Source organism: Zootoca vivipara, chromosome 5 (assembly GCF_965207765.1).
Source record: "Zootoca vivipara chromosome 5, rZooViv2.hap1.1, whole genome shotgun sequence".
Lineage (NCBI taxonomy): Eukaryota > Metazoa > Chordata > Lepidosauria > Squamata > Lacertidae > Zootoca > Zootoca vivipara.
In genome coordinates this window covers 59,650,229-59,674,776 of record NC_142588.1, presented here as the reverse complement: position 1 = coordinate 59,674,776, position 24,548 = coordinate 59,650,229, and the positions used below count along the sequence as shown (strand labels likewise).

Sequence of the window (24,548 nt, the reverse complement as noted above, 5' to 3'; positions counted from 1 at the left end):
AGAAAACTTTCTATCCCATATTTTCTTGAACTAAGGATCTAGCTATACATTATTTAACATAGGTATTTAACAAAAAACCTGCTGGGCTGGTTGCTTGTCCGAGGAGTGAAATTCGGAAAAAAACCATGGATGTGCAATAGTTGTAAGAGTGTGGTGAGTATTTTCCTCCACTTCTAATAGCCTTCACTTCAAATAAGGGAATGACTATTCAACCAGTCCATGGAGTATAATGTCCTCAGGGGCACATTTAGAAGCAGTGAGCTGGCAGAAACAGAGGTGCTAGGAGTGGAGGCTCAGGAGTGGAGGCTGATCCATTTGGGCAAATGGGACACTGTCCCACCAGCCTCAATCTGCATTCAGCCAGCCCCCACCTGCCTGCCTTCTTTCTTACTACTAGTCCTGGAGGTGGCTCTGGCTGTCAAGAGCCGCCACCTCCTCCTCCTCTTCCTCCTAGGGAAGGAACTCAGCAGGGAGAAGAGTTGGCTCTGCCTATCAGTGGCTCTGGCTGACTGGCTCTATCTACTGTTGGCCGCTATGACTTCTGAGTCTTCCTGAGAAGTGAGCATGTGAAATCTAATTCATAAAGGGGAGCAAGAGAGAAAATTCCCTGGGCTTGCAGATGGTGTCTCTGCATGCTACGTGTCTGGCACCCAGTTTGTCTAGAACAGGTGTGGGGAACCTCTGGACCTCCAGATGTTGCTGAACTCCCATAATCCTTTGCCATTGACCACGATGGCTGGGTTGACATCCACTGGTGACATTGTAGTTCAGCAGCATGTGGAAGCCCAAAGGATTCCCACACTTCATCTAGAATTATTGCTTCCCCTATGCCTCTCATTCATCTATAAGTCTTTTGGGACAGTAACTGGATCCTTTTTATGGCTTTCCTGCACTAGTTTCTCTCTCTAAATTTACTCTCAGGATCTCAGAAGCAATTTGCCAGACCCCCCATCTTCCAATTATCCCCTTAGAGCCAGTTCTAGCACTCCCCCAACACGCCTCTTTCCAGCCACCCATCCTGAACACACACCCACACCCTCGGTGCAAATAGTTTGGCTTTTCACTCTCTTTAAGTTTGAGATGTACGCTTCAGGCTGTTTTGTCATAATCTGAATTTAATAAATCATTTGTAAGTGCGAGATGAAGATCAGCATAAATCACTTCAGCTAATGTCTTCTTCATTTCCTGTTTGTTCTACCTGATCTTGCAAAGACTCTTTTTGACTACAATGGAAAGCATTTCAAGAAAACTTTTGTAAAAAATAATAATAATGAACGATTGTTGAACTTTAACCATCGCAAAACATTAAGAAAGGGATAGGCGGTTTTGTCGCAAAGATTTCACGTTTTCTGGGGTGCAAAAGTGTGGGAGTTTTTGCAGTCAAACCTAACAATGCTAGCATCTCTGCTAGTTAGTAAATGAAGGGGTTAAGGACCACAGAGCTGCAAATTTCCAGAGAAAGCACACTCACAATGACTTGTTACATTTGTGTGTGTGGATTCACAGTGCTCTGAGCCTCGTTTCTATATACTGTGTTGTTTTCTGTAGGTTTTGTAACTTGAACCAACCAAATGGAACACATCTCATAGCCAAAAAACCCTCCTCAATGCAGGAAAACCAGAGCATTCCCAACAGCCCCTGCCTGAGAACCTCCAGGGATAGTTCACCACCCCTCTAGGTATCTCTCCAGTTTTTAAACTAATTTGACTGATAGGCCATTTTCAGGCACAATTCAAAGTGGTGATGCTTCCCTTTTAAACCCCTAAATAGTTTGGGGCCCAGATATCTGGAGAATGGTTTTATTTTATATGAACCTGTGTGATCGCTAAGGTGATAATTGGAGTCCCTTACTTAAAATTAGGGATGGCCAAATACATCAATTTCATTATCGCATCCGTCCAATCTTAAGTTCAGTTCTCCACATTTCTACATCAGCTTGTGATAATTATTTTCTAAAGTTGTCCTGAAAACATAGCAGCATTTTAGTGCAAAATTCTCCTAAATACACATTTTGTATGCAGTTTTGCCTAATATACACATTTCTGCAAAGCATTTTTGCCTATGCATTTTTGTATGCTAGTTTCAGTATGATTTTATATGCACAATTTACGCATTTTTGTACATGTTACTTGGCTGGAGAACTGCGCTGCAAAATTTGGAGAAGTGTGAATTAGGCAAGTCTACATTTAAAGGCAAACTGAATCAAATTTCTCTCCCATCCCTACTTAAAATCCCTCTGCCTTCTGAAATGAGGTTGGTGATGACGGAAGAACAGGATCCCGCCCCCTTCCCGGGTCCTTTTGGCAGCCCACACATGGTATGATCTCCCCAGAGAGCCTTGCCTGCTACTGAATTAAATGTCCTTCCAGCAGCAGACATTTTTATTTAGTCAGGCTTTCCAACATGGCAGCTGGTTTTAATCCAATAAATTTTATTGGTTGCTGCTCGTTTTTATTACTCTCTTTAGGGTTTTTTTTTTTACAGTTCCATCATTGTTAACTGATATCTATAGTTATCTGAAATTGTTTTATTGACTATTATGAGCCACCCTGGAAGTTCTGTTAAACTGGAAGTGGCATAGACATTTTGAAAAAATACAATAATAAAATCCCCACAGATTGCTGGACTATCAGTATATCTGTGTTCTCTTCAGATATCACATGGACTAGAGATGAATGAAAGTGCTGGTTCTGGGCTTATCTCCAATTTGTTGTTTTTCCAGTCTTCAGTTTTCCACATATAGCAAACATTTGCATTTTTTTAAAAAAGTCCTAATGAAAATTCAGTAACATTTTACTGCCCATTTCTCCTAATATACACATTGTTTCATGCAATTTTTCCTCATATACACATTTTTTTCAAAGCAATTTCTGTAATATAATGCACTTGCGTATCTCTTTCTCACCAATACATGTATTTATATGCACACTTTTAACTTAGTATATGCATTTTGTGCACATTATTTGGCTGGAGAACTGTAATGCAAAAACTGGTGAAGTGTGAATTTCAAAGGGTGGCTGTATTCTATTTCACATTTTGTTTTGGAAAATTTCTGCAAGTTTGCCTTGAAATGGTAACTGAATCCAATTTCTGCCCCATCCCTACTCTTGGCTCCTCTTTCTTGCCTTAGAGGTTTCTGTGTCTTTCTGCCTGTGATTTTTTGCTATGAAAATCTTTGGCTATCGGATTGGCTTTCCTTTGGCTTTGTAGGCTTATTATCAGCTTCTATCTTGTCCATAATTTGAGGGCATGGAACACTCAGATCATCCTCCCCAAAGGCTGAGTTATCTTGAACCAGACGCTTCACTGATCCTGTCGGCTTCTTTTCACAAGTTAGTTTTAAAAGAAGGGAAAACAGAATTTTATCTCTCACTCAATCGTGTCTCCCAGTCCCAGCCACACACAGTATTATGTATCTGTTGCAACGTCTGCTCAGGAAAGCCTGCTGATCTATCTGAGAAAATGGCTAAAAATTACCACCAGCAACCCAGAAATGAACAGAAGCTGTTCCATGTATGCATCTGCTGTTTATCTGGAAATGCTACAAGAGAGAGGGGGAAAGCCAAAGCATTCCTAGCAGATTAGTACCACAGCTTCCATCAGTGTGATTCCCTCAGGGTCTGTTCTGAAGTTGGTTTGATCTTTATGCAGAGCTCTGCATACTCCAGAGTTTTATGCGGCCTGCACAGAACACGGCCGATGAATGTCACAGAAACTCTTAACGCAGGCCACTTTTTTGTCAATTTCTCACCTCACAGCCTACATAAAATTGTCACGTCCCCTGTCTCAGGGTACCTGTGTTGGCTTGAAAAGCAGTGAAGGCTGGCCCTCTAGGGCAAATGGGGCAATGACCCACCAACCTCAGTCTGCCTTCAGTCACCCAACTGCCTGCCTTCTTACTTACAAATAGTCTAGAGGGTGGTGCCAGGGGTGGAGGAGGGGGGGTGCAGTGGGTGCGGGTCGCCTCAGGTGTCACCACTGATGGGGATGAGAAAATGCTGGGCGGCACTCACCGCAGGGCCTGCAGCACACCCAGGCCATGCGTTGCTCCTAGGAGAGACACGACGGCTGCCCAAATGCTCCACTCGCTACCTCCTCCTCTAGCTGTAGGGCGGCTGAGTGGGAGGAGGCAGGCAGACTCCGGAGGCCCCACGGTGCACGTCGCCCCTATGAGCAGATCGCCCTGCCCTCACCCCGCCCCTATGACCGGATTGCCCCATCCTTGCCCCGCCCCAGGCGCCCGAGCAGCTTCCTCCGCTGCTGGGTGGAACTGCCTGTCCACTTCCTCCTTCTCATGAGTCTCATTGTTGCCCCTCAGCAGGAAGGAAGGCGGGGGCAGAAATAGAATCAGTTGGCTCCGCCTCTCATTGGTTCTGGCTCCACCCACTGTTGACCTCCCTGCCTTCTGGCCCACCAATCCCAATAGCCACCAGCCAGCACTGCTGAAGAGGGTTCTGAGTCAGAGATGATGCACTAGTCCCCATCCCTTCAACACTGCCTTGGTCTGAAAACATGGCTCCTTCATTATCCTCAGACTTTGACTTCCCCTGCAACATCTCTTGCTCCACCATTACACAGGAGCATGTAACTGCAGAACAGGCCCCAGGTATGTTAAGTGTCAGCCAGAAAAGAAAAACAGAAAACTAGGGGAGTGGTGGGGAGTGGAATGCCCTGCCTGATGATAATGGCTGGCTGGCTGAAACTGAACAGAAGCATTCCTGTTAGGAAGAACATGGAAAGCTGCCTCATGCCGAGCCAGACCCTCAGTCCATCCTCCTCAGTGTTATTTCTACTTGCAGGCTATCAATAGTTAACTAATTCTCAGTAGGAGCCCTTCTTGGAGGAGCCAGGGACTGAACCTGGGACTTTCTGCAAGTTAAACATGTGCTCTATCACTGAGCTTTGGCCCTTCCCATTGCTAGAAGGATGGGCATGCTGCAACATTTTGTTGCTGTCTCTACTTGTCTCTATACCAGACTTAAATTGGTCAGTTTCCCCAGAGAGTCCAGGGAACTGTATTTCCACAAGGGAATCTCAAACAAGGAATTCTCAGTATTCTTGCCAAGCTATAATTCTCAAAATCGTTTGGGGGCACCAATGAAAGTTTAAGTGATATTAAACGGGCATGCATTGATAATGCACATCTCCACCCCCATGTACGGCAGAGTCAGCCCATTGTATGCTGAATGGCTATGATAATCTCTTCAACGCAAATATTGTACTCACAGTGAAGAAACCTTTTCTTCTCCTTCTGCTCCCTACATAAAACCGGGATCCTGTCACAGTCAAAGATGTGGGGAAAACAGCATCTGTAATCCTAAGGTGAATAAAAAGGAAAGCACATATGTATCAAGACAGTTTAGTCATCATCACTGGTAACAGCAGAGGTAAATAGACTTACACCTTTCATCTGGGCTCTGCCCTGCCTAAAAACTTTGCATTCACACATCAAGGGTTGGGGAACCTGAAGTCCATGGGCCTATTGTGGCCCCTCAAGCCTTTCTCACTGGCCCCCCGAGACTCTCCCCATGCCAGAATCATTCCCAGCCACACCTTCTAATGGCCTTGCTTCACAATCTCCTTGAGTGCTTTTGCCTGGCTGGAATGAGTGTTTGAACTCCCTGCTGTTGCCTCTGGCTTCCCTGGATGAAGGATAGAGAGGTGTTTGTGTACAGAAACTAAAGGTAAAGGTAAAGGGACCCCTGACCATTAGGTCCAGTCGTGACCGACTCTGGGGTTGCGCGCTCATCTCGCATTATTGGCCGAGGGAGCCGGCGTATAGCTTCCAGGTCATGTGGCCAGCTAGCTTACTATAAAATGCATATTCATTGCTCCGCCCACTTTTACTCTAGGCTCCGCCCACCCCTGGAATGTGACACACACTCACACTCCCCAAATGTTGCCTAGAAGGGAATGCAGGCTGGAAAACGTCCCTCATCCTTGCAGTAAGGCTTACCATGAAGACACAGGAAGTTCCTGCTTCACCACCTTCCCTAGTATGAGTAGGAGCAGCAAACCATGGCCCCCTAGCTTGGCATTATGTCCAAGTCAGGGGCTGTGGTTTGTTCCACTTCAAAGAAGCCATGATGGGACACAAAGATTTGTTCTTAGCTTATCAATCATGGACAATACATGATGTCTGGCTCAGATGGTTATGCTCTTCCAGGAGTCAGAGAGTAAACCATTTACAGGCAACTCCCAATTTACACAAGGGTTTTGTTCCAAGGCAACTCGCGTTTAAGTGAAATCGCATATATTTGAAACACCATTGGAAAAGCCTGTGTGTATGCAGAGTCGTGCACCTATCGAGTGCATGTAAATAGGGAGTCAGCTGTACTTTATTTTTTGTTTATAAAGGGTCACAGTTTATCTGCAATCCATTTGGGCCTTCAATCCTTCCGGGCGGCTAAGACATGCTCCCATGACATCTTGTTGACCTAGTTGGTTACCCACCCTATCTACAACCACACTTTCATTGTCTGGAGGCCAGACAGAGCACCATTAGGCAGCGGTGGGGGACCAAATGCAGCCCTTTAGCCCCTGGGGCTCTCTGCCAGCCCCTCCACAGGACATATGCAGGATACGGCTATCAATGGCTACTAGCCATCATGGCTGTGCTCTGCCTCCACAATCAGAGGCAGTAGTGCTGCAGGAGGGGAGAGTGTTCTTGTGCTTGGGTGCTGCCTAAGTGTTTGCCACGTATATCTGGTTGCCACTCTGAGAACAGGATGCTGCACTAGATGGGCCATTGGCCTGATCCAGCAGGCTTTTCTTAGATTCTCACACACCCTCCCGTAGGCCGCTCCTTCCTGTGATAATGCCTCTTTCTTGTTTGGAAGGCGGGTGGAGGTGTAGAAAACCAGAGGCAGATTTTGGCCAGGACCTGATGAAAAGAGCTCCCACGTTTTGCACAAAGCCTTCAGACTTCCCAGTTCTGGGCAGTGCAATTTCCCACGCATCCCCATACCAGGGGATGGTGGCGGCGGCGGCAAAATTACCCCTGAATTGTACGTGCTTCACGTACACATCTGTGGGGATGCTGCAGTCCACAGTGAGAGAGAAGGAGCCTTTAGTTACTGCCAGTACCAGTGTGTGCCACTGATTGTCTGCCAAAAATACGTCCCGGAAGGTGACCCGTGTCTGCCAGCCATTGGAAAGCTCTCTGCTCCAGAAGATGAAGTGAATTTTATTCCTCGAATATCGGAGTCCAAGCAGCAGAGTGTCACTGTTTTCCTCCAAAACCGTAAAGATGTACTCGTTTCTCTGAAAGGACAGTCAAAGGCTGTGAGTTGGAAAGCTTCCCCCTGCTCCTGCTATTTACCAACCTGACTTGTCAAAATATTTTGTAAAAAGAAAAGAAAACCTTCAATCCCACGCATCAGAGGAACAATAAAGGTTCACAGAATAAATGTCCTCCAAAACTCATTTTTTGAAAACACAGTTAAGCTTGTCAGCCTGAAATACATTATTTTCTTCTAACAGCATATGAATCACTAAATTTTTTTAGCACTCTGGCCCCATCTTCACAATACATTTAAAGCAGTATCATACCACTTTTAACTGTCATAGCCTCATTCCAAAGAATCCTGGGAAGTGTGGTTTGTCAAGAGTGCTGAGAGTTGTTAGGACGACCCTATTCACCTCAGAGAACTACAATTCCCAGAGTTCCATGTGTACACCACCTTAAAACTCATCTAGGGGGTTCTCTTTCTAATTTCAGATTGAAGCTGGTATGGCGGGGAACACCTCAAAACACAGTACAGTGGAACCTTGGTTCCCGAACGGCTTAGTTGACAAACAAATCGGCTCCCAAACGCCACAAACCCAGACGTAAGTGTTCCAGTTTGTGAATGTTTTTCGGAAGCCGAACATCCATTTCGGCTGTTGGCATTGTTTCTGGGGCCAATCAGAAGCTGCGCCTTGGTTTTCGAACGTTTTGGAAGTCAAACAGACTTCCAGAATGGATTGAGTTCGAGAACCAAGGTACCACTGTATTTCATAAGAAATGACAGGACAGAGGCAAACATTGTGTGTACACCGATTCCCAAACCTGTGGTGGGAACGCACTGGATGCAGAGTGAACAGGGAGTGTGTACACAGCCTAACTTCTAAATAAAGATAGAATCAAGCTCCAGTTTCATTTTGCTTCCTGTGCTATCACAATCCAGAAAGAAAGCATACCCCAGGATGTTTTTCCAAGTTCTTTTTTTAAGGATATAATTCATAAAGTACATCATGACCAATTAAAGATTATCTCTTGTCACCTGTGACAGTTTTATTTCATCACCTACAGCATAAATTATGCATAGTGATTCTATCAGGCATCTGAGTACATTTACATCCACGTAAATATGCCGACAACTGTTCAAGTCACAGTTTATACGGAATGAACTATCTAAATCACGTGGTATTGCGAAGTTTGCCAAATTGATTATAGTATTAATCAAGCTCAGGTTTAGCAAACTGAATTCACCAACCACGATTTTATCGGTGGATATGTGATTCTGCTCTAGTGTAAAAAAAAAAAAACCCCAAACTACCACATGCTTACCCTGGACTGCATGGGGAAAGCTTTTAAGGTGACCACAATGGAGAATTCCTCTGGGAAGATGTCACAGTATATGAAAATCCGTGATGCTGGAAAACTGAGAAAGCGAGGGCGCATTGCAGAGAACTGGAAGCCACGTGCTCCTTGGATCTGGATCATCCGTATCCCACTCTTCACCCCATTCACGGGAACCACTTCGGAGAGAATATCCAAAGGACGCAGATCTACGCCAGAGACAGCACCAAAACACATTACGAAACACAGCAAAGGGCTACAAAGGCTGTTCCTGAAAGGCCAGGCACTTATGCCAGGAAAACAGCTTCCGGATTAATCAAAATAATGGGAAGAACTGATTAGCTGGATGCATGCAGAAGATTTTTTAAAAACCCCTTTGTGTTTCCCCCCCAACCAAACAGAGATAAGGACACTGACATAGAACTGAAAGTGGACCATCAAGTCCTGTGGTTGCCAGATACAGAATCCCTTATTCTAAGCAAGTGTCTTTTATTTTTTGAAACGAAACACATGTTCCATCTCAGGGCAGTCCACAAGATAGAAATGCAAGATGAAAACACAAATAAATAGTTAAAAGCAAAATAATAAAACAATAGCCTCACCCTCCCACAAACACATTTAAAAGGTGGTAAAATATAAATCAGCCAAAGATCTGGTTGAAGAGGAACATTTTCACCTGTCACCTAAATATATAGCGTGTTTCTCCGAAAATAAGACAGTGTCTTATATTTATTTTTCCTCAAAAAAAAAACCACACACTATGGCTTATTTTCAGGGGATGTCCTATTTCTTTCCTCCTCCTCCTCCTCCTGCCGTGGCCGGCATTGCTGCTGCACCTATCACTATGGGGTATGGCTTATATTCCTTGAATGCTTAAAAATCCTGCTATGGCTTATTTTATGACTACGTCTTAAAATTGGAGGAACAGGGTATATAATGAAGGTGCCAGGCGAACCTCCCTGGGGAGAGCATTCCACAAACTGAGAGCCACTGGAGGAGGCATACGAAGGAGGGCCTCAGATGATGAACATAGTCAGGATGAATTTATATGGGGAGAGGCAGTCCTTGAGGCATTGCAGTCCTGAGCCGTTTAATAAAGACCAGACATCGTTTTATCTCCATGTAAGTTTTGTGCAATCAAATCAGGAGGAATGCTCTACAAACAGGTGATTTGAGGAGCCCAGAATCTGACAACTGCAGCATTGTTAGATAGATGTTGTTGTTGTTTAGTCGTGCCCGACTCTTCGTGACCCCATGGACCATAGCACGCCAGGCACTCCTGTCTTCCACTGCCTCCCGCAGTTTAGTCAAACTCATGTTCGTAGCTTCAAGAACACTGTCCAACCATCTCGTCCTCTGTCGTCCCCTTCTCCTAGTGCCCTCCATCTTTCCCAACATCAGGGTCTTTTCCAGGGAGTCTTCTCTTCTCATGAGGTGGCCAAAGTATTGGAGCCTCAGCTTCAGGATCTGTCCTTCCAGTGAGCACTCAGGGCTGATTTCCTTCAGAATGGATAGGTTTGATCTTCTTGCAGTCCATGGGACTCTCAAGAGTCTCCTCCAGCACCATAATTCAAAAGCATCAGATAGATACGGATATGAAGATAGATACATACGGATATGAAGATAGATAGATACGGATATGAAGTTCCAGGGATTTGGCTTTAAGCCTAGCTATCTTTGTTACATAACAAACTCATTCAAATCTACATACGTCTCCACAAAAAGATATGCAGTTTCCAAATAATTCAAATTATTCACAGAAGAAAGCAAGACACATGTGTGGCCCTAGGGAATCACATGGACTGAGTGAAAAAGTAGAGAGGATAAGCCGCTATGACAGAAAACATCTGGTAAGCACAGACACCAGCCTTGCAGGACCAGCTGAGCCGCGTGAAGATTGTCTGCAGTGTTTCAGACAAACACCAGCAACACCAAATTAGGTCCATTTAGCAGCAGGGAAAACACCCACCGTTTGATGTCTTCCCAAATATTGTACTGGGTGGTGGTGGGGGCAAATAGGAAGGGATTAAACCTTACCTGGAGGCTCCACATGCTTATGCAGCACCTCTATAATTTCTTTCCTTAAAAAGGAAAAATAAACCCACATTTTAACTGCTATTCTTTGCCTAAGGAGCAAAAGGAAATGGTGGTCTTGAGCCACTGCAAGAATATTGCCTGATAATTGCAGTATATTGAAGAGAGAGTCGTTTTGCAATTCTGTCATTTGCGTGTTCAGACCCAGAGACCTCCTCCCTAAATAAATTCACACTTGACTCAAATTTTTGTTTGGTTTTTGGAAGAATTTAGGCCACAGCTTTACTGAATACAACAAGTGAGTGGTTGCATAGGCTCTGGTTCGACTAGCTCCCTGCACCCTTGCAGGTAGCGCTGGCCCAGGGCACCACCATAGGTCAGCCAAGGGTGAACACCTGGATAGGCGGAAAGCCAGGAACAGGCTATGTCCTCCACCCAGATGTCCCCCTGGACTCAGGCACAGGCACAACTTCCTCACAGGGGTTGACCAAACCATTTGAGTCCCTGGATTCCTTTAATGGAATACCCTTCACATAGGGATGGCGAGAGCGTTCCCCCATCCCTATCACCTGAACCAGTGCCTATCCGCAACCTTACAAGTTGTGATGATTTACTACGCAGCAGGCGAAACCCAAATGGCAACAGACATTCAGCCAAGTGGGGAAAATTCCTGCCATGCCCCTGTCCCAATGACAGACGACACACGACGGCATAGCAAGTTCAAGCGCAACAAAGCCCTAAAATTATGGAGAGCTGGACGGGTGTTCCAAATGCACACACCAAAAGAGGAAGCTCTGGGTCATGTGCATGGGTATATATAGGTCCCTCGATCCGTTTGGACTGCGCCCCATTGGCCAGCTTGAACCCAACATTGAGGGACCTATCAATCGGGTGTTGTGGCTGACCAACCTTACCCACCCACAACACAGGAGGTTGGTCTCCAGGTCTCACCGCAGCCCTCTTTGAGGGAGGACACGATTAATAGACGGACATAAGTAAGGCTCCATATAAACCATGCATTTAAAACACATGACTCCCCCCCCCAAAAAAAAATTCTGGGAACTGCAGTTTACCCCTCACAGAGGTACCATTTCCAGCACCTGTTGTTAACCAACAACAGTTCCTTGAATTATTTGGGGGAAAGTCATGTGCTTTAAATGTATGGTAATTGTAGACTGCCCTGAGTTGCGGTTCCAACCTTCCTCATTTGGGATTAAGAGTTACTGTAATGAGTCCATTTGGGCAGCCACATAGCACATAGGCAGCCAGATTTTCTCTTGATCTAGGTAGAATAAGCTACCTTGAAGAGTTGTGCAACTCAAAAACCTTGCATACATCTATCCCAACTAAAGATTGGCAAAGTAAATCCTGAGCCTGCAACTGATTCACCAGATTTGGTTGGATGCTGTCATTAATTTTGCTTTCATTTCCTGCATCAGCCAGCACATCAAAGCTACTGGGCTTTTCCCTACCCCTCAACTTTACCCCCTTGCAGAAGTTTTATGGATGCAAGAATGGTGAGAGGCATGCACACATCTATATATTTGTTTTGAGATTTGAAAGACCCTACAACTTCTAATGTGTCTTCAGGTGAATGCATGGAGGTAGGACATATACAACAAACTTCTGCCCCTCCACACATGCATATATAACATCTAAAATAGGTTTGGCTTCTTATTTCCGTTTTTCCTCCCAAGCCTAATGACTGGGGTTACAGGAGAGGGGAGAGCGAGTGCCCCTCCACACAGGTGCTATATTAGTGGCAGATTTATTCTGCTTTCATTTGTTCTGGGATGTTTCCTCAACGCTACCACATGACTGCTGCCCAGGGAGGCTGCAGAGCAGCAAAACTGGGACAAAAATAAACAGGAAGCAGGAAGTCATGGGATATGCACTGATTGGAAATGAAGCAGTGCGACTGCCCCAAAACTTTTGCAGATGCAAACCGTGTTGAAAGTGGGATCATGTTTGACCACCTAATATAGCATCATGAGCACAAAGGATCATGAATGTGAAAAAAGGGTGTCTGCACAGGAATCCTGTGTGCATGTGGGGGAGGGTGCGTGTGCTGCATGCAAGATGCCCACAACAGTTTCTCTAGTTTGTAAATGTGCCCCTGGCAGGGGAGGGGGGACACATTTCTTGGATGGGGTGCTGCTCACACTGCCCTCCCCAAGCCAGCTTTGTGCCGCTTCACGAGGTTGGGATCATTCCAGCCTTGCAAAGAGGCTCAGGGCTGGTGTCGCTTAGGCAAGGGCTAGGCTGGCATGCAGCAGGCTCCTTTTGGCCAGCTCTCCCGGCACATAGAATCATAGAGTTGGAAGAGACCACAAGGGCCATCCAGTCCAACCCCCTGCCAAGCAGGAAACACCATCAAAGCATTCCTGACAAATGGCTGTCAAGCCTCTGCTTAAAGACCTCCAAAGAAGGAGACTCCACCCCACATGTGTGTGCCTGCCCTGGGCGCCATTAAAGCACATTTCACTGCTGGCCCATGGGAGTCCAATAATGTTGACACCCCCTGATGTAAATGAACTACAGTACCTATTTTTTTTATATATAAAAGATCAGATTCCTTCTCCTAGATCCCTAGGTGTGATGCTCCTCCTCAAGTAGGCAAAGCTGCTCCGTGTTTCTTTTCTCAATGGGAAGACTGACTGTGGTAGGTTACCACAGGCACTTTGAGCAGCTCAGCTGTCTGTGGCTTGCAGACAGATTCCTCGGAGATGGTGGAGCACCTCGGCCTCAAACTGACGTAAAATGAAAGCCAAAGCAGTTATTTTCAGTTCACCTCCCACATTATACAGGCGCTCTTAATGATTAAAGTGCAGCGAGGGATTATGCAGAATCTTATTAATGATTACAGAACAGCAGCTGCTGATACTTGAGAGAAGTGAGGCAAATTATGTTGCAAAGACTCTGACTAGATCCTTCTTTCACTTTTAACAGAGACTCGAGGAGGGCCACATCATCCCAGAGATCAAGGGAATGCCTGGGGCAGCTTTTTCAAAAGCTCTTAAGTTACACAGGAGCCTAAATCTCCCTTGGCTGGCAAAGCGATGGAGCTCCACTCTGGGCCCTAAAGAGAAGAAAGCAGGGAGCAGGGAGGGAAAGCAGCCTGATTGCAGCACTGCTTCTAAAATTACCACTTTGGATGCACAAAGTGCCTCAGAAACTTCGCTTCATTTGTCCTCACAAGCGCAACAGCCTCCTTGAGATATTTATGCTGCATATAAGTTAAACGTCAGTTTTTCATTTGTATAAGGTGTTTGAACGTGCAAACGTAATGCTATTCCTGCAAAATCTCCGCAGCAAACATTCATATTAACATGTTCACTTGAAGTTATAGAACTGGGGTTGGGAGTGAGGAATATGCCCTTTATATTTTCTGTGTGAAAACACTCAAAAAAGCATCAGGCTGCATAATATACGAGTGTTCTAAAAACTACATGACATCTTAATATCTACCACGTGCAACCATCAGTTCAGTGGGTTTGATCTGGCAGCTCTAAAAGATTGTGATGGAAGCACCTGCCAGGTGTACTGGGAGTGGTTCCTCATGTCTCTGAAACACACTGGAGAGAATCAGCCTTTGATATTGTCAGTACATGCAATGCGTTCAACTTTGCCAGTTATCCATCAGTCTGGTTTTTTGTCAGATGGCAGATGTGTGCCAGGCCCTAAGAGATGGAGGCCATTCTCCATTCCTGTAGCAGGAATTCAGCTCAGCTCTCAGACTTAAGGCTAGTTGGCTGAGTTCTCCTGTTGAATATGTTCCAGTTAATTATTTTAAACTGAAACTCAGAGACCTATATGGGTGAACTCTAGAAAGGGGTGTGGATCAGGGCCTCTGCATGCCCACCATGTCTCAAGAATTCCTGCCTCAAAAATCTAGATTAGCCTTCTGGGTGCCTTCTTATTAAAGAGTTCCCCAAGTGCAGTGCACCTCATGAGAAGAGAAGACTCCCTGGAAAAGACCCTGATGTTGGGAAAGATTGAGGGCACAAGGAGAAGGGGACGACAGAGGATGGGATGGTTGGACAGTGTTCTCGAAGTTACCAACAGGAGGCAGTGCAAGACAGGAGTGCCTGGCGTGCTCTGGTCAATGGGGTCACGAAGAGTCGGACATGACTAAACGACTAAACAACAACAAAGGCCGAGTTCTTTTGGAACGTTCCCCCACTTGTCCATTCTTTCATGTTCTGCACGCTTCTGGATCCATCTTCACACTGAAGATTTGATGCATTCACGCAGGCAAATGGAATTTGCTTTACACCCCACACTGCTGCTCCTGCAAAATCTTGACAGCATACATTCCACTTTGAGAACTGGCACAGCCCATGAGAGATGTGCTTTTCTGTGCCGCTGGCATTTCCCACGCTCCCAGTTGTGTGCTGTAGCACCAGACTGGTTAACAACTACTGTGTAAACAGATCCTAAGAAAAGAATCAAAGGACTTGGCCATGCAGTTAGATTGCACTGGAATTCCTTCACAAATTTAATAAATAATAATAATAATAAATAATAATAATATCTGTACTAGTTGGTTGCCTTGAACCACTGCGTACACCTAATATGTGCAGTTTGTACTGACATGTGCACCAGACCCACCATTAAAGGTTTATAATTATTTTTTCTTGGTAAAGACTAAGGTTGAAACAGATTTTAAAACTCACACACAAAAGAAATCTCCGCCTAGCATAATATAGTTTCTGTGCCTTTCCCTCATTTTTCAAATAGAAAACTTAAGATGGAATATTGTTTCTTCTTCAGATACAATCCATTAATTTATCCATTTCCATGGTCCCTGTTATTTTAATGAGTTAATATTTAGCAGATGGTGCAGAAAGCCGTTTCCACCGCCTGACAAATACAACATTTTCAGCCACCGATAAATTCAACATAAGTAGTCTAAGAGGGGGCTATTGTTGTCTTTTGTCTAGATTATGTAACTGAACCATAGAAGATCTTGATCCTATCGCAATTCTAGGTATTTGAAATAACCCATGCAATACACAAATCCTTCATCTTAAAGGATAACATATGGAAATTAATGTCATGCAGTACAGTATTACAACACCGAACATTAAGCTCAGGATGGAGAGGGGATTTCCCTGCTTCAGCGCACCGTAAAAATAAATACAGGAAAAAAAATCTCCTGAACCTGGCAAAAGAAATCTCATCTGGGGTTCAAAAGGTAAAATTTACCATGTAATGGGGATTCCCCCATTATTTCCCTTGAGTACATTTTAAATAACTTCCAATAGTTGACATAAGGCAATTTGGGTTTTTTTAACAGTGGGAAAGGCACCGGCAATGTCACTTCCAGGAGAGTGTAACTGCGCAATTGTTTCAGTAATTTAAAATAAATAAAGAAAACCTAGGAAATGGGCTGCAATCAAACTTGCATTCCTAGAAATTGCTCAGCGGCCCCAGAAGAAGAACCCAACTACTGTATGTGGAGAGACATCAGGAGCAAGCCAGGTGTTTCTTCTGGGATCGGTGCTCCTCACACGCACAAGATTTTTGAAGCACCCACACAACATCGAAATCAAAACACTAGCCTGTATTCCCCTCCCCCAAATTGACCCTTGGTGAGGAAAACCAAACCTGTTCTCAAGGATCCATTTGCAACACCACCACCACAACATTAAATCCCTTTCTGAAAGCACCCACAGAGGTACAATACACAAGCATTCAATTGTGTATTGCTGTGAGCTGTCTAGAAATCAGTTCATTATCCTAGATTACTAACTTCAGGAATGGAAGAATCTTGCTTATTTAAGGATATGGAAGAACTAGTGGTTTTCAGCCCGTTTAATAACGGGCGCTAGAATCCTGGGGTTCGGAGAAGCGCTTGCGCAGCGCTTCTCCGAACCCTGGGACCTGTCCTTGCTGTCGGTGGCAGGGGGACAGGAACAGAGGAGGAGAAAGCGCTGCTTTCTCCTCCTCCGTTCCTCTCCCGCAGCCGCCGACAGCAAGGAGACCTCCCAGAGTTCGGAGAAGCGCTTGCACAGCGCTTCTCCGAACCCGGGACCTGTCCTTGCTGTCGGCGGCAAGGGGACAGGAACGGAGGAGGAGAAAGCGCTGCTTTCTCCTCCTCCGTTCCTCTCCCGCAGCCGCCGACAGCAAGGAGACCTCCCAGAGTTCGGAGAAGCGCTTGCACAGCGCTTCTCTGAACCCTGGGATCTGTCCTTGCTGTCGGCGGCAGGGGGACAGGAACGGAGGAGGAGAAAGCGCTGCTTTCTCCTCCTCCGTTCCTCTCCCGCAGCCGCCGACAGGAAGCAGACATCCCAGGGTTCGGAGAAGCGCTTGTGCAGCGCTTCTCCGAACCCTGGGACCCGTCCTTGCTGTCGGTGGCAGGGGGACAGGAACGGAGGAGCGCTTTCTCCTTCCTTCCTCTCCCCCAGCCGCCGACAGGAAGGACGCGTGCACTCTCCCCCCCCCCTGCCTCCTCCAACCGCCGCTCCTCTCACGGGCCAGGGAGGGTTGTGAGGAGGCCTTCGCCGGCCTCCACCCTCGCTTCCCTGACGTGCCCTGCAGTGAGGCGGTGTCCGGCGGGAGCGGCGGTTGGAGGAGGCAGAGGGGGGGGGGAGAGTGCGCGCGGGCAGTCTCTGCTGTCCAATCCCTGTATCCCTGGGGCACATGCGCAGTACCTCAGGGACACACGGGACATCTGGACGCAGGGACAACATGGACATTATTATATAGGATACGGTAGTTTAAGTAACCTATGCTCAGTTTACCCCCCCCCCCTCTCTCTCACACACAGAGAGATTCCTTTTGCTTGGTCAGTTGCATACCACCAACTTAACACATACAGCTGATGAGATGGGTCTAAATCGGGGGTGAAGATCCCTCCAGATGTTGCTAGACTAGGAGTAGGGACTCCAACAACATCTGGAGGGCCACATGTTTCCCACTGCTGATATGAATGGAAAAGAACCACAAGTGGAACAGAAATAATCACCCATTACTCATCACTCACTGGTTAAAAACCTACTCTTAGTTTCAAAGACTAAAAACACTTAGCAACTATAAAGAGCTTTGAAGAACTTACACAGTCCGTTCCACCGAACGTTTTGCTTTCCTGTTTCCATGGAGGGGTAATTCAGAAATGTTCTATACTCGGGAGGATTTTGTCCTTGAAATGACCCTGCCGATATTGACGCCAGTCCTTTTTCTTACTGGAATTGAGTTTTTATTCTTGTGTTCAAAGCAAGACAGATTACTAATGACTGAAACTGCTTTGATTTTGTATTGGTGAGGGGACAAAAGATGTGCAGATATTTATTTATTTTAAAAAGTGTATTTAATTGGTTCCTTGTTAGTTATGTATCTTACGGGCTAGTTCCAAACACTGGGCGCCCTCAGATATGTGCAGGGAAATGCTGAACTCACCAAAATTCAAACGGTGTGCAGAAAAGAATACGTGTCGGAATAGATTTGGACTTGCAAACGGGCATTTCCAGGACTACCCTGTTATGTTCATTCACTGCAATGTGTCTTGGGACAATCCAGAAAGCACACCGCTGCCTGTTACAATATTCCCGCTTGCCAAGAGAAGGCATCAAAAAAACGTTGACCAGGCATGCCTAGATGTAATTACACTTACAGATAAGCCCATGGGCACATAAACTATCATGTTATATGAATATTTTAGATTTAATTCTTGTGATTCCAAGGGGAATTTCGAATTTTGTGTTTATACTTGCTTTTATTCTTCTGTTAGGTTTATGATTTGTGTCAGCCCTGCCTTTTGTAAAGCGCTTAGAAGTTCTATTTGCAAACAAGCAGTATATTAAATGTTGTTAACAACAAATCAAAATATAAATGGTTTAATTTCTATGCAAAGTTAAAATTACATTGACAAATCCTGAAAACCTAGTGAGTTAACTATGGGGTAGATTCTCTCCACCCAGCCCAAAATAACTGTTTATTAGCAGCAAACGAAGGCAATGCATATAACCAGCCATCAGCTCAAGCCACCATTCCAAGATGGCAAACTCATTCATTTTCTATATTCGTGTAGACACTTGCAAAGAGAAAAACAATTTCTCTGGTGCTTTGAACAAGGACCAGTAGCTCCAACACAGCATGAATATTTGAACTGAGTCTCAAAGCTAGAGCTGTTTTGTTAGATGTAAAACAAAAATCCTATATGCAGAAGGAATGCATTTTAGGAATGAACGTAAACCTCAGATGAAGATGATTGCACATGTGGGGTTTATTTTGCTCTGTGCCCATACTTGGGAAGCACTGAAAACCAGCGCTTGTTGACAAATGTACCTTCCATGGTCATTTGTGATGTGGGTTGCATGTCAATAGCTAGACAGACGTGTCCTCAATGCAGCAGTGTTGTAACATGTGGAGCAGCACTTACCATGCAAAAATGGGTTAATATGTGAGACTGAAATATAAAAAGAAAGAAAAGTGGAAGGGATTAAAAAAAAAAAACAGCACCAGATCTGCCCAGAAAAGCAGAATAAGGTGAGCTTCAAACAGGTGCCAGGAGAGTTTATTCATTAGGGGCAACAATCGTGCAAGGATTTTCTGTATTTAAAAGGTTATTTCAGCAGACCCAGCATATATGTCTCCACGGCTGTGATTCCAATAACTGTAGAGATCAAAGCGCTGAAACTGAAGCCAATGTGTAAAAAAAAAATTGTAAAAAAAAAAAGCTCAACGTTGGAGTTGGTCTAAAAATAGCTCAACAACTTATCCTTTAAAAAGGTCAACAACTTTTGGGGTGTTTTTACTTTTTGAAATATGGCAACCCTATCACAGTTAACAGCCCCAAGAATTTGCTACTTCCATGAATGCATCTTTGAGTACATAGCTACTGTATATTCCTGCGTATAAGACTCCTTTTTAACCCAGGAAAGTCTTCTCAAAAGTTGGGGGTCGTCTTATATGCCTGGTCGTATTTCTTATATGGCGAGTATATCCCAAACTCTATATTTTAACTGGAAAAGTTGGGGGTCGTCTTATACGCCCAGTCGTCTTATACGCCAGAATATACGGTAATTGGAAGAGGGGACTTGGGGGGTCGGTGTCAAAATCTTCTCTTTTCTGAATGCCATGAAAATTTCCATCAAATGATACTTTAGTAAATTTACTACGGCTACCAGCCCAGAGACATAGACTAGGGAGAAAACCCCATCAACCACAGTAGGACCTCTGATCAAACACGCACAGGATCGGGCAGTGTGGCACTTTTGCTTTAATCAACTGAGATTTCTCGAAGAACAAGTGCAAGAGGGAAAAAAACCATTGCTCTCAAAAGGCTCATCAGCATAACTCACTTTCACTCACAACTAGATAACATGACAGAACTGAAAGAAAACTAATTCCCAGGTTAACTAACACAGTAATACAGTTCTTGTCTTGCCAAGAGATGCTCTTCCACACAAGGGTTCTGCACAGCTGAAATGGAACCTGACACAGAGAAGACTGAAGCAGCCAGTTGTTGTTTTTTAAAAACACATACATTCTACTTCAACCCTATGTGGTATCTTTTCTGTCCCTTCCATCTTTTAATTCCACACATCATAGTTTATTTAAGGGGGGGATGTGGACTTGGGAGCCCATGTATTTGAGCTCTGCCATATAATCATGATTCCATATTTAGGAGGCAAGTTCATTTGAAGAGCTGAAGATCAAAGGATGAAGTGTAGCCAACCAGCCCAATATTGACGCCCCAGCCCTTCTTACCTGTGCAGTGCTCCCATGACTTTCCTCCTCTGGCCAGGGTCTGCTCAATCCCCAAGTGCAGAAGCACAGCCCAAACCATTAGCAGAGCAGACATCGGAGAACTTTGTCACTCCTGGTCATCATCTAATCTCCTCATCTCCTAAACCTCTGCTCTTGGGTCATCCAGAGACCTTACAGGAACATCTTGTTCGGTTGCACCTACGAGGAGTGACCCAGCCCTCCAAGGTTCCTGCCCCTCCTAGAAGTAGGGCTTGTATCAGGCTGGTGACCACAGTCTGAATTCTCCCTCCCTCTGCTTCTCCTCATCAGGCTTTCCTCCCAGTGCCACCTAAAACCACTCGTCCAGGCTTAGCCAGCTGCTATTATTAGGCTGCGAGGTAAGAGGCATTCTCCCCAAACGGAAGCACAAACATAATCAGCAGAGGAAAGCCAGAAAGTGGCTTTCTGGTGTCTAGTTGCTGAGATGCCCCATCCTGAAGAAGCAGGGAGAGAGAGACCTCCCACCAGCCACAAAATAAGCAACAGCAGGAGGCTGCCTTTGCAGACATTTAAATGGAAATGAGCTTGAAAAAGAGGAGGAGAAGTACTGCCTTGGGGAGCTTTTCATCTTTTGCCCAGCCCTCTTGAGGTTGGGTTTTAATGTTTAAGCAAAGGAATTTCCCTCTCCAGCAGAGCCAGTGTTCAGAGGGCATGGCAGATAAAGAGCAGAAGGAGGAGCTCAGCTTTTGTGTGCACCTGAAATCATCATCTCATCTACGGTGATGCTGCAAGCCTAGATTAAGATAGAGCCATGTGCGTGTGTTATGTGCCTTGTCTTCCCGGCTCTATAATTATTCCCACCCACCAGAGTTTTGCAAAAAAAAAAAGGGATTCTGAAATAACTAGGCAGTGCTTCACAACCACCAATATTACTGCAATTGAAGGGAGTTAGCTGCCTGTCTAAATGCTGCCAAAACTCAATTTGGAATCTATGCACAGAAAACAAAGGAAATTGATGCTGCTGGGTTTAAGCAGGCATTAAAAACCACATGTAGAGCACAAAGAGTCCTGGGAACTGTAGTGTAAGGACATTTTGAATTGCAGTGCTGTGAAAGGTAAGTTCCAGCTCACATGATTATTTGGGATAAATCATGCGCTTTAAATGTACGATATGTACACACAGAGATACTCACTTTGAGGTTGGTGAAGTTGTAGATTTCCCTGAGATGAGGCGGCGGCTGTGAGAGGGGTGGGGTGGCATGAGAAAAGTGCAAGAAAGCATACAGCTTGAGAAGCTCATTAAAATTAAAACAGTAGAATTAGAGGCAGGTCTCTAGATAATAGCAAACATCCAATTACTGTGGCCACAAAAATGAGAATGCAGTTCTTTAACAATAGGGACTGTTTTCTTGGGAGATAATAAATGAATGCCTAGGAAGAACATGGGCACCATTCTGTGCCAATTCGTTTTGCACCCTCGTGGTGAATTCTGACCAGTTCAAATACTTCTTCTAGGAACAGCCCTGATTAGCCTCTTGAGTCTCGACAAAACTCTATGACTAGATCCTTCCCTCTCCACCACCGCCCTGCATACATGCTGTGCTGGAAACCAAGGGGATTCCTCAATCTCCAGAGCAGAACATTCCAATCAGACCAAGAAATGGAAGGCTTTGTGCCTCAGACATCTGAGCTTCTACATGACAATGGTCTGACCATGACAAGACTGACACAACTGCCTATTCCAGGAAAGCAATATAGAAAGCTGCCTTGTACAAAGGCAGAAGAACAATGGGTCCATCTAGCTCAGTATTGTCACTGACTGGCTCTCCTTATAGTCAGGTGGGAGTCCTTCCCAATCTTACCTGGAGATGCCAGGGATTGAACCAGGCACTTTTTGAATGCAAAGCATGTTGGAAATTCTGGCTGCCAAGATCCAAGTTTGGGGCAAGGGAGAGAACCCTTGCAGAGATTTATTATGGCAAAACATACAGCATGGAAATATAGGCTGCAAAACCTTAAGATGTGCCCTTTTCAGTAAATTCCAAAACGTCCCTTTTAAGAGCTCCTTCCATAGTTTCCCACTTCCCCTAGCACACAGACAGACCACAGTTATAAAATGGTTTACTTACAAAACCATTTAAAGGTCAGGTTCTTGTGCTTTCCCATACAACAGTCAGAAAAAGTTGCTAGGCAGTAAGATGTTGCTTGGATACAAAATGGTAAACGTTCCTATACTGTCGTTATAGGAAAACATTGGTTTCAAACGCCATTATTTTCAGAAACAAAAGAGGCTTGTTAAAGCCATGTGGCGGGAAGGAGCAGCTTGGGGCTGCTCACACATCGAATTCACATTTAGACTGAGTACAACAAAAGGCTTGACTGTCCATTTCCTCCCAAGGTGAGGGGAAGTGACACGGCTAATTGACTGCAAAGAAGGATGATCCAGGAGGGAGGGTCGGGATTCCCCCCCCCAGGTGCTCTATTTATTGTTAAAGAAAAGCATCCACCAAAGTAAAGTAAGCATTTTTTTCTTACTCATTTTACTGTTGTTGCCTTACTCCCTCCTTACTCTGACTGGGCTTTTCAACTCTTAAGATGCCGCATGAGCAGAACAAGTTTCCAACCATGGTAGACTCCACATTGCGAAAAGGGTGCCGCTGGTAATATATTTGCCTTTTGCTCAGCTTTTAAAATTATAGGAACCCTGGTGGGAAAAGAGAGCAGACTTAGGAACAAACCGACAACAAGACAATGAGAAAGAAAAACAGACCATTTCAGGATGTGGACCTCCTCTGTGCCGTTAATTATTCCTAACCCCAAATCCTCCCATTAGTCTGCAATGCATGCAGCAAGGCTTCAGGCATCTCGGAATCCTGATCATATGAATATCTTTTAGCAAGCTGGGTTAGCATTCACAGGCAAATGCTGCAAATGAATTCCAGCTAAAGATTCGCAATGAAGCCGCAAATGGCAATCGTTCATACTTTGGGTGTTCAGAGCACGACAGCGCAAGGCAGCGATCTGGAACAAATCGTCGACATCTCTGGATGTGGCTGCAATATGTATTTCAAATTTCAGTTGTGGTTTGGAACGCCAGAGTATAGTCTTCAGTTGTGAGCTTTGCTGGGAAAGAACAAAGCGCATGGGAGGGCTATGCAGGAGTGTGTTGAGCTCAGCCGGGGGCAAAAGTGCGGGCAACAAGAAGCCGGGATATGAAAGCATAGATTTAGACCAAGGCAGCCCAACTTTTCATACCAAGTGGCTTTGGAAGGCAGTGCGGGGTTGGGGGGGGCATGTGAAATGTTACCAAGGGCCACCAAAAAAGACCTTGAAGGCCTGATTTATTTGTTTTTTTCTCTCTCCCTCAGCTCACCTATAGGCGGTCCCGAGTGTTAACACATTGCCCGTCTAACGTTGGAAATTTTGCAAGAGCAACAGAATTGTCTGAGGACAAGCTTTGAAGATGCTGCACTTTTGTTAAAATTACAGCAACGCTGGAAATATCAGTTCCAGTAACAGAGATGAGCAAAGACGACAACCACCAAGAATATGATCTGCTATTCATTCAGATTTCCCAGACATCCTCTGGACATAAAAAATTACAATGATCCAAATTCCAAATTAGGTACAGATTGTTGTATGTCTGGACCTCAAGGCGTCAGATGCCGCTGTGGCTTTCCTACCATTGAATGGAGCCCTTCCCACACTGGACTGGGCGGAGCAAGGGTGGCCGGCAGGAATATAGTCACAGCACGAAGGCAGCACTGGGAATTATCGATCTCCCACAGAAACCCGTGAGTCACAACTTCTGTGGATGCATCTGGAGGGGCTCTAGTGCAGCAAGACTGGGACCTTCCACCTCCAAAAAAATTACATTTGTGCTATGAAAAGTTATGGGATTTCAGCAGGAAGCAACAGAATATGCACTGATTGGAAATGAGGCAGTGTGGCTGCCCCAAACTGAGTAACTCCTTCCCCCAACATATGGGGGGTGGGACTTTTTTGTTTTCCTTTTGGTATCATGCTAAGTTTGCCCTCTTCACACATGCTTTTAGTGGGTGTATCCATTTTCAGTACTTTTAAATTGCATTTTGCCCTGTTGATGGTCCAGTTGGTTTTACTTCACTGCTGCTTTTATCATTTTCATTACTGTGTTGATCTGCTTGCTTTTCATTTTATTTTTTGTAAGCTGCTTTGTGGCAAAACGACGAGGAGGTACATCTATATAGATACATCTATATATGAGTTAACCTTTAAG

The 24,548-nt window shown here is 45.0% G+C and overlaps 1 protein-coding gene across 1 annotated transcript in view; it reads right to left on the bottom strand.

Annotated features, from left to right (window-relative positions):
- Positions 1–20,868, bottom strand: part of TSPEAR (thrombospondin type laminin G domain and EAR repeats) — a 37,159-nt gene extending 16,291 nt beyond the window's left edge. Inside the window, exons 1-4 of the mRNA XM_035133734.3 lie at positions 20,312–20,868; positions 8,552–8,772; positions 7,025–7,263; positions 5,227–5,317 (exon numbers count right to left, since the gene is read on the bottom strand). Of these exons, the coding sequence (XP_034989625.3) occupies positions 5,227–5,317; positions 7,025–7,263; positions 8,552–8,772; positions 20,312–20,405 (645 nt within the window). The 5' untranslated portion in view covers positions 20,406–20,868. The remainder of the gene's footprint in view (positions 1–5,226; positions 5,318–7,024; positions 7,264–8,551; positions 8,773–20,311) is intronic.
- Positions 20,869–24,548: the final 3,680 nt, after the last annotated feature.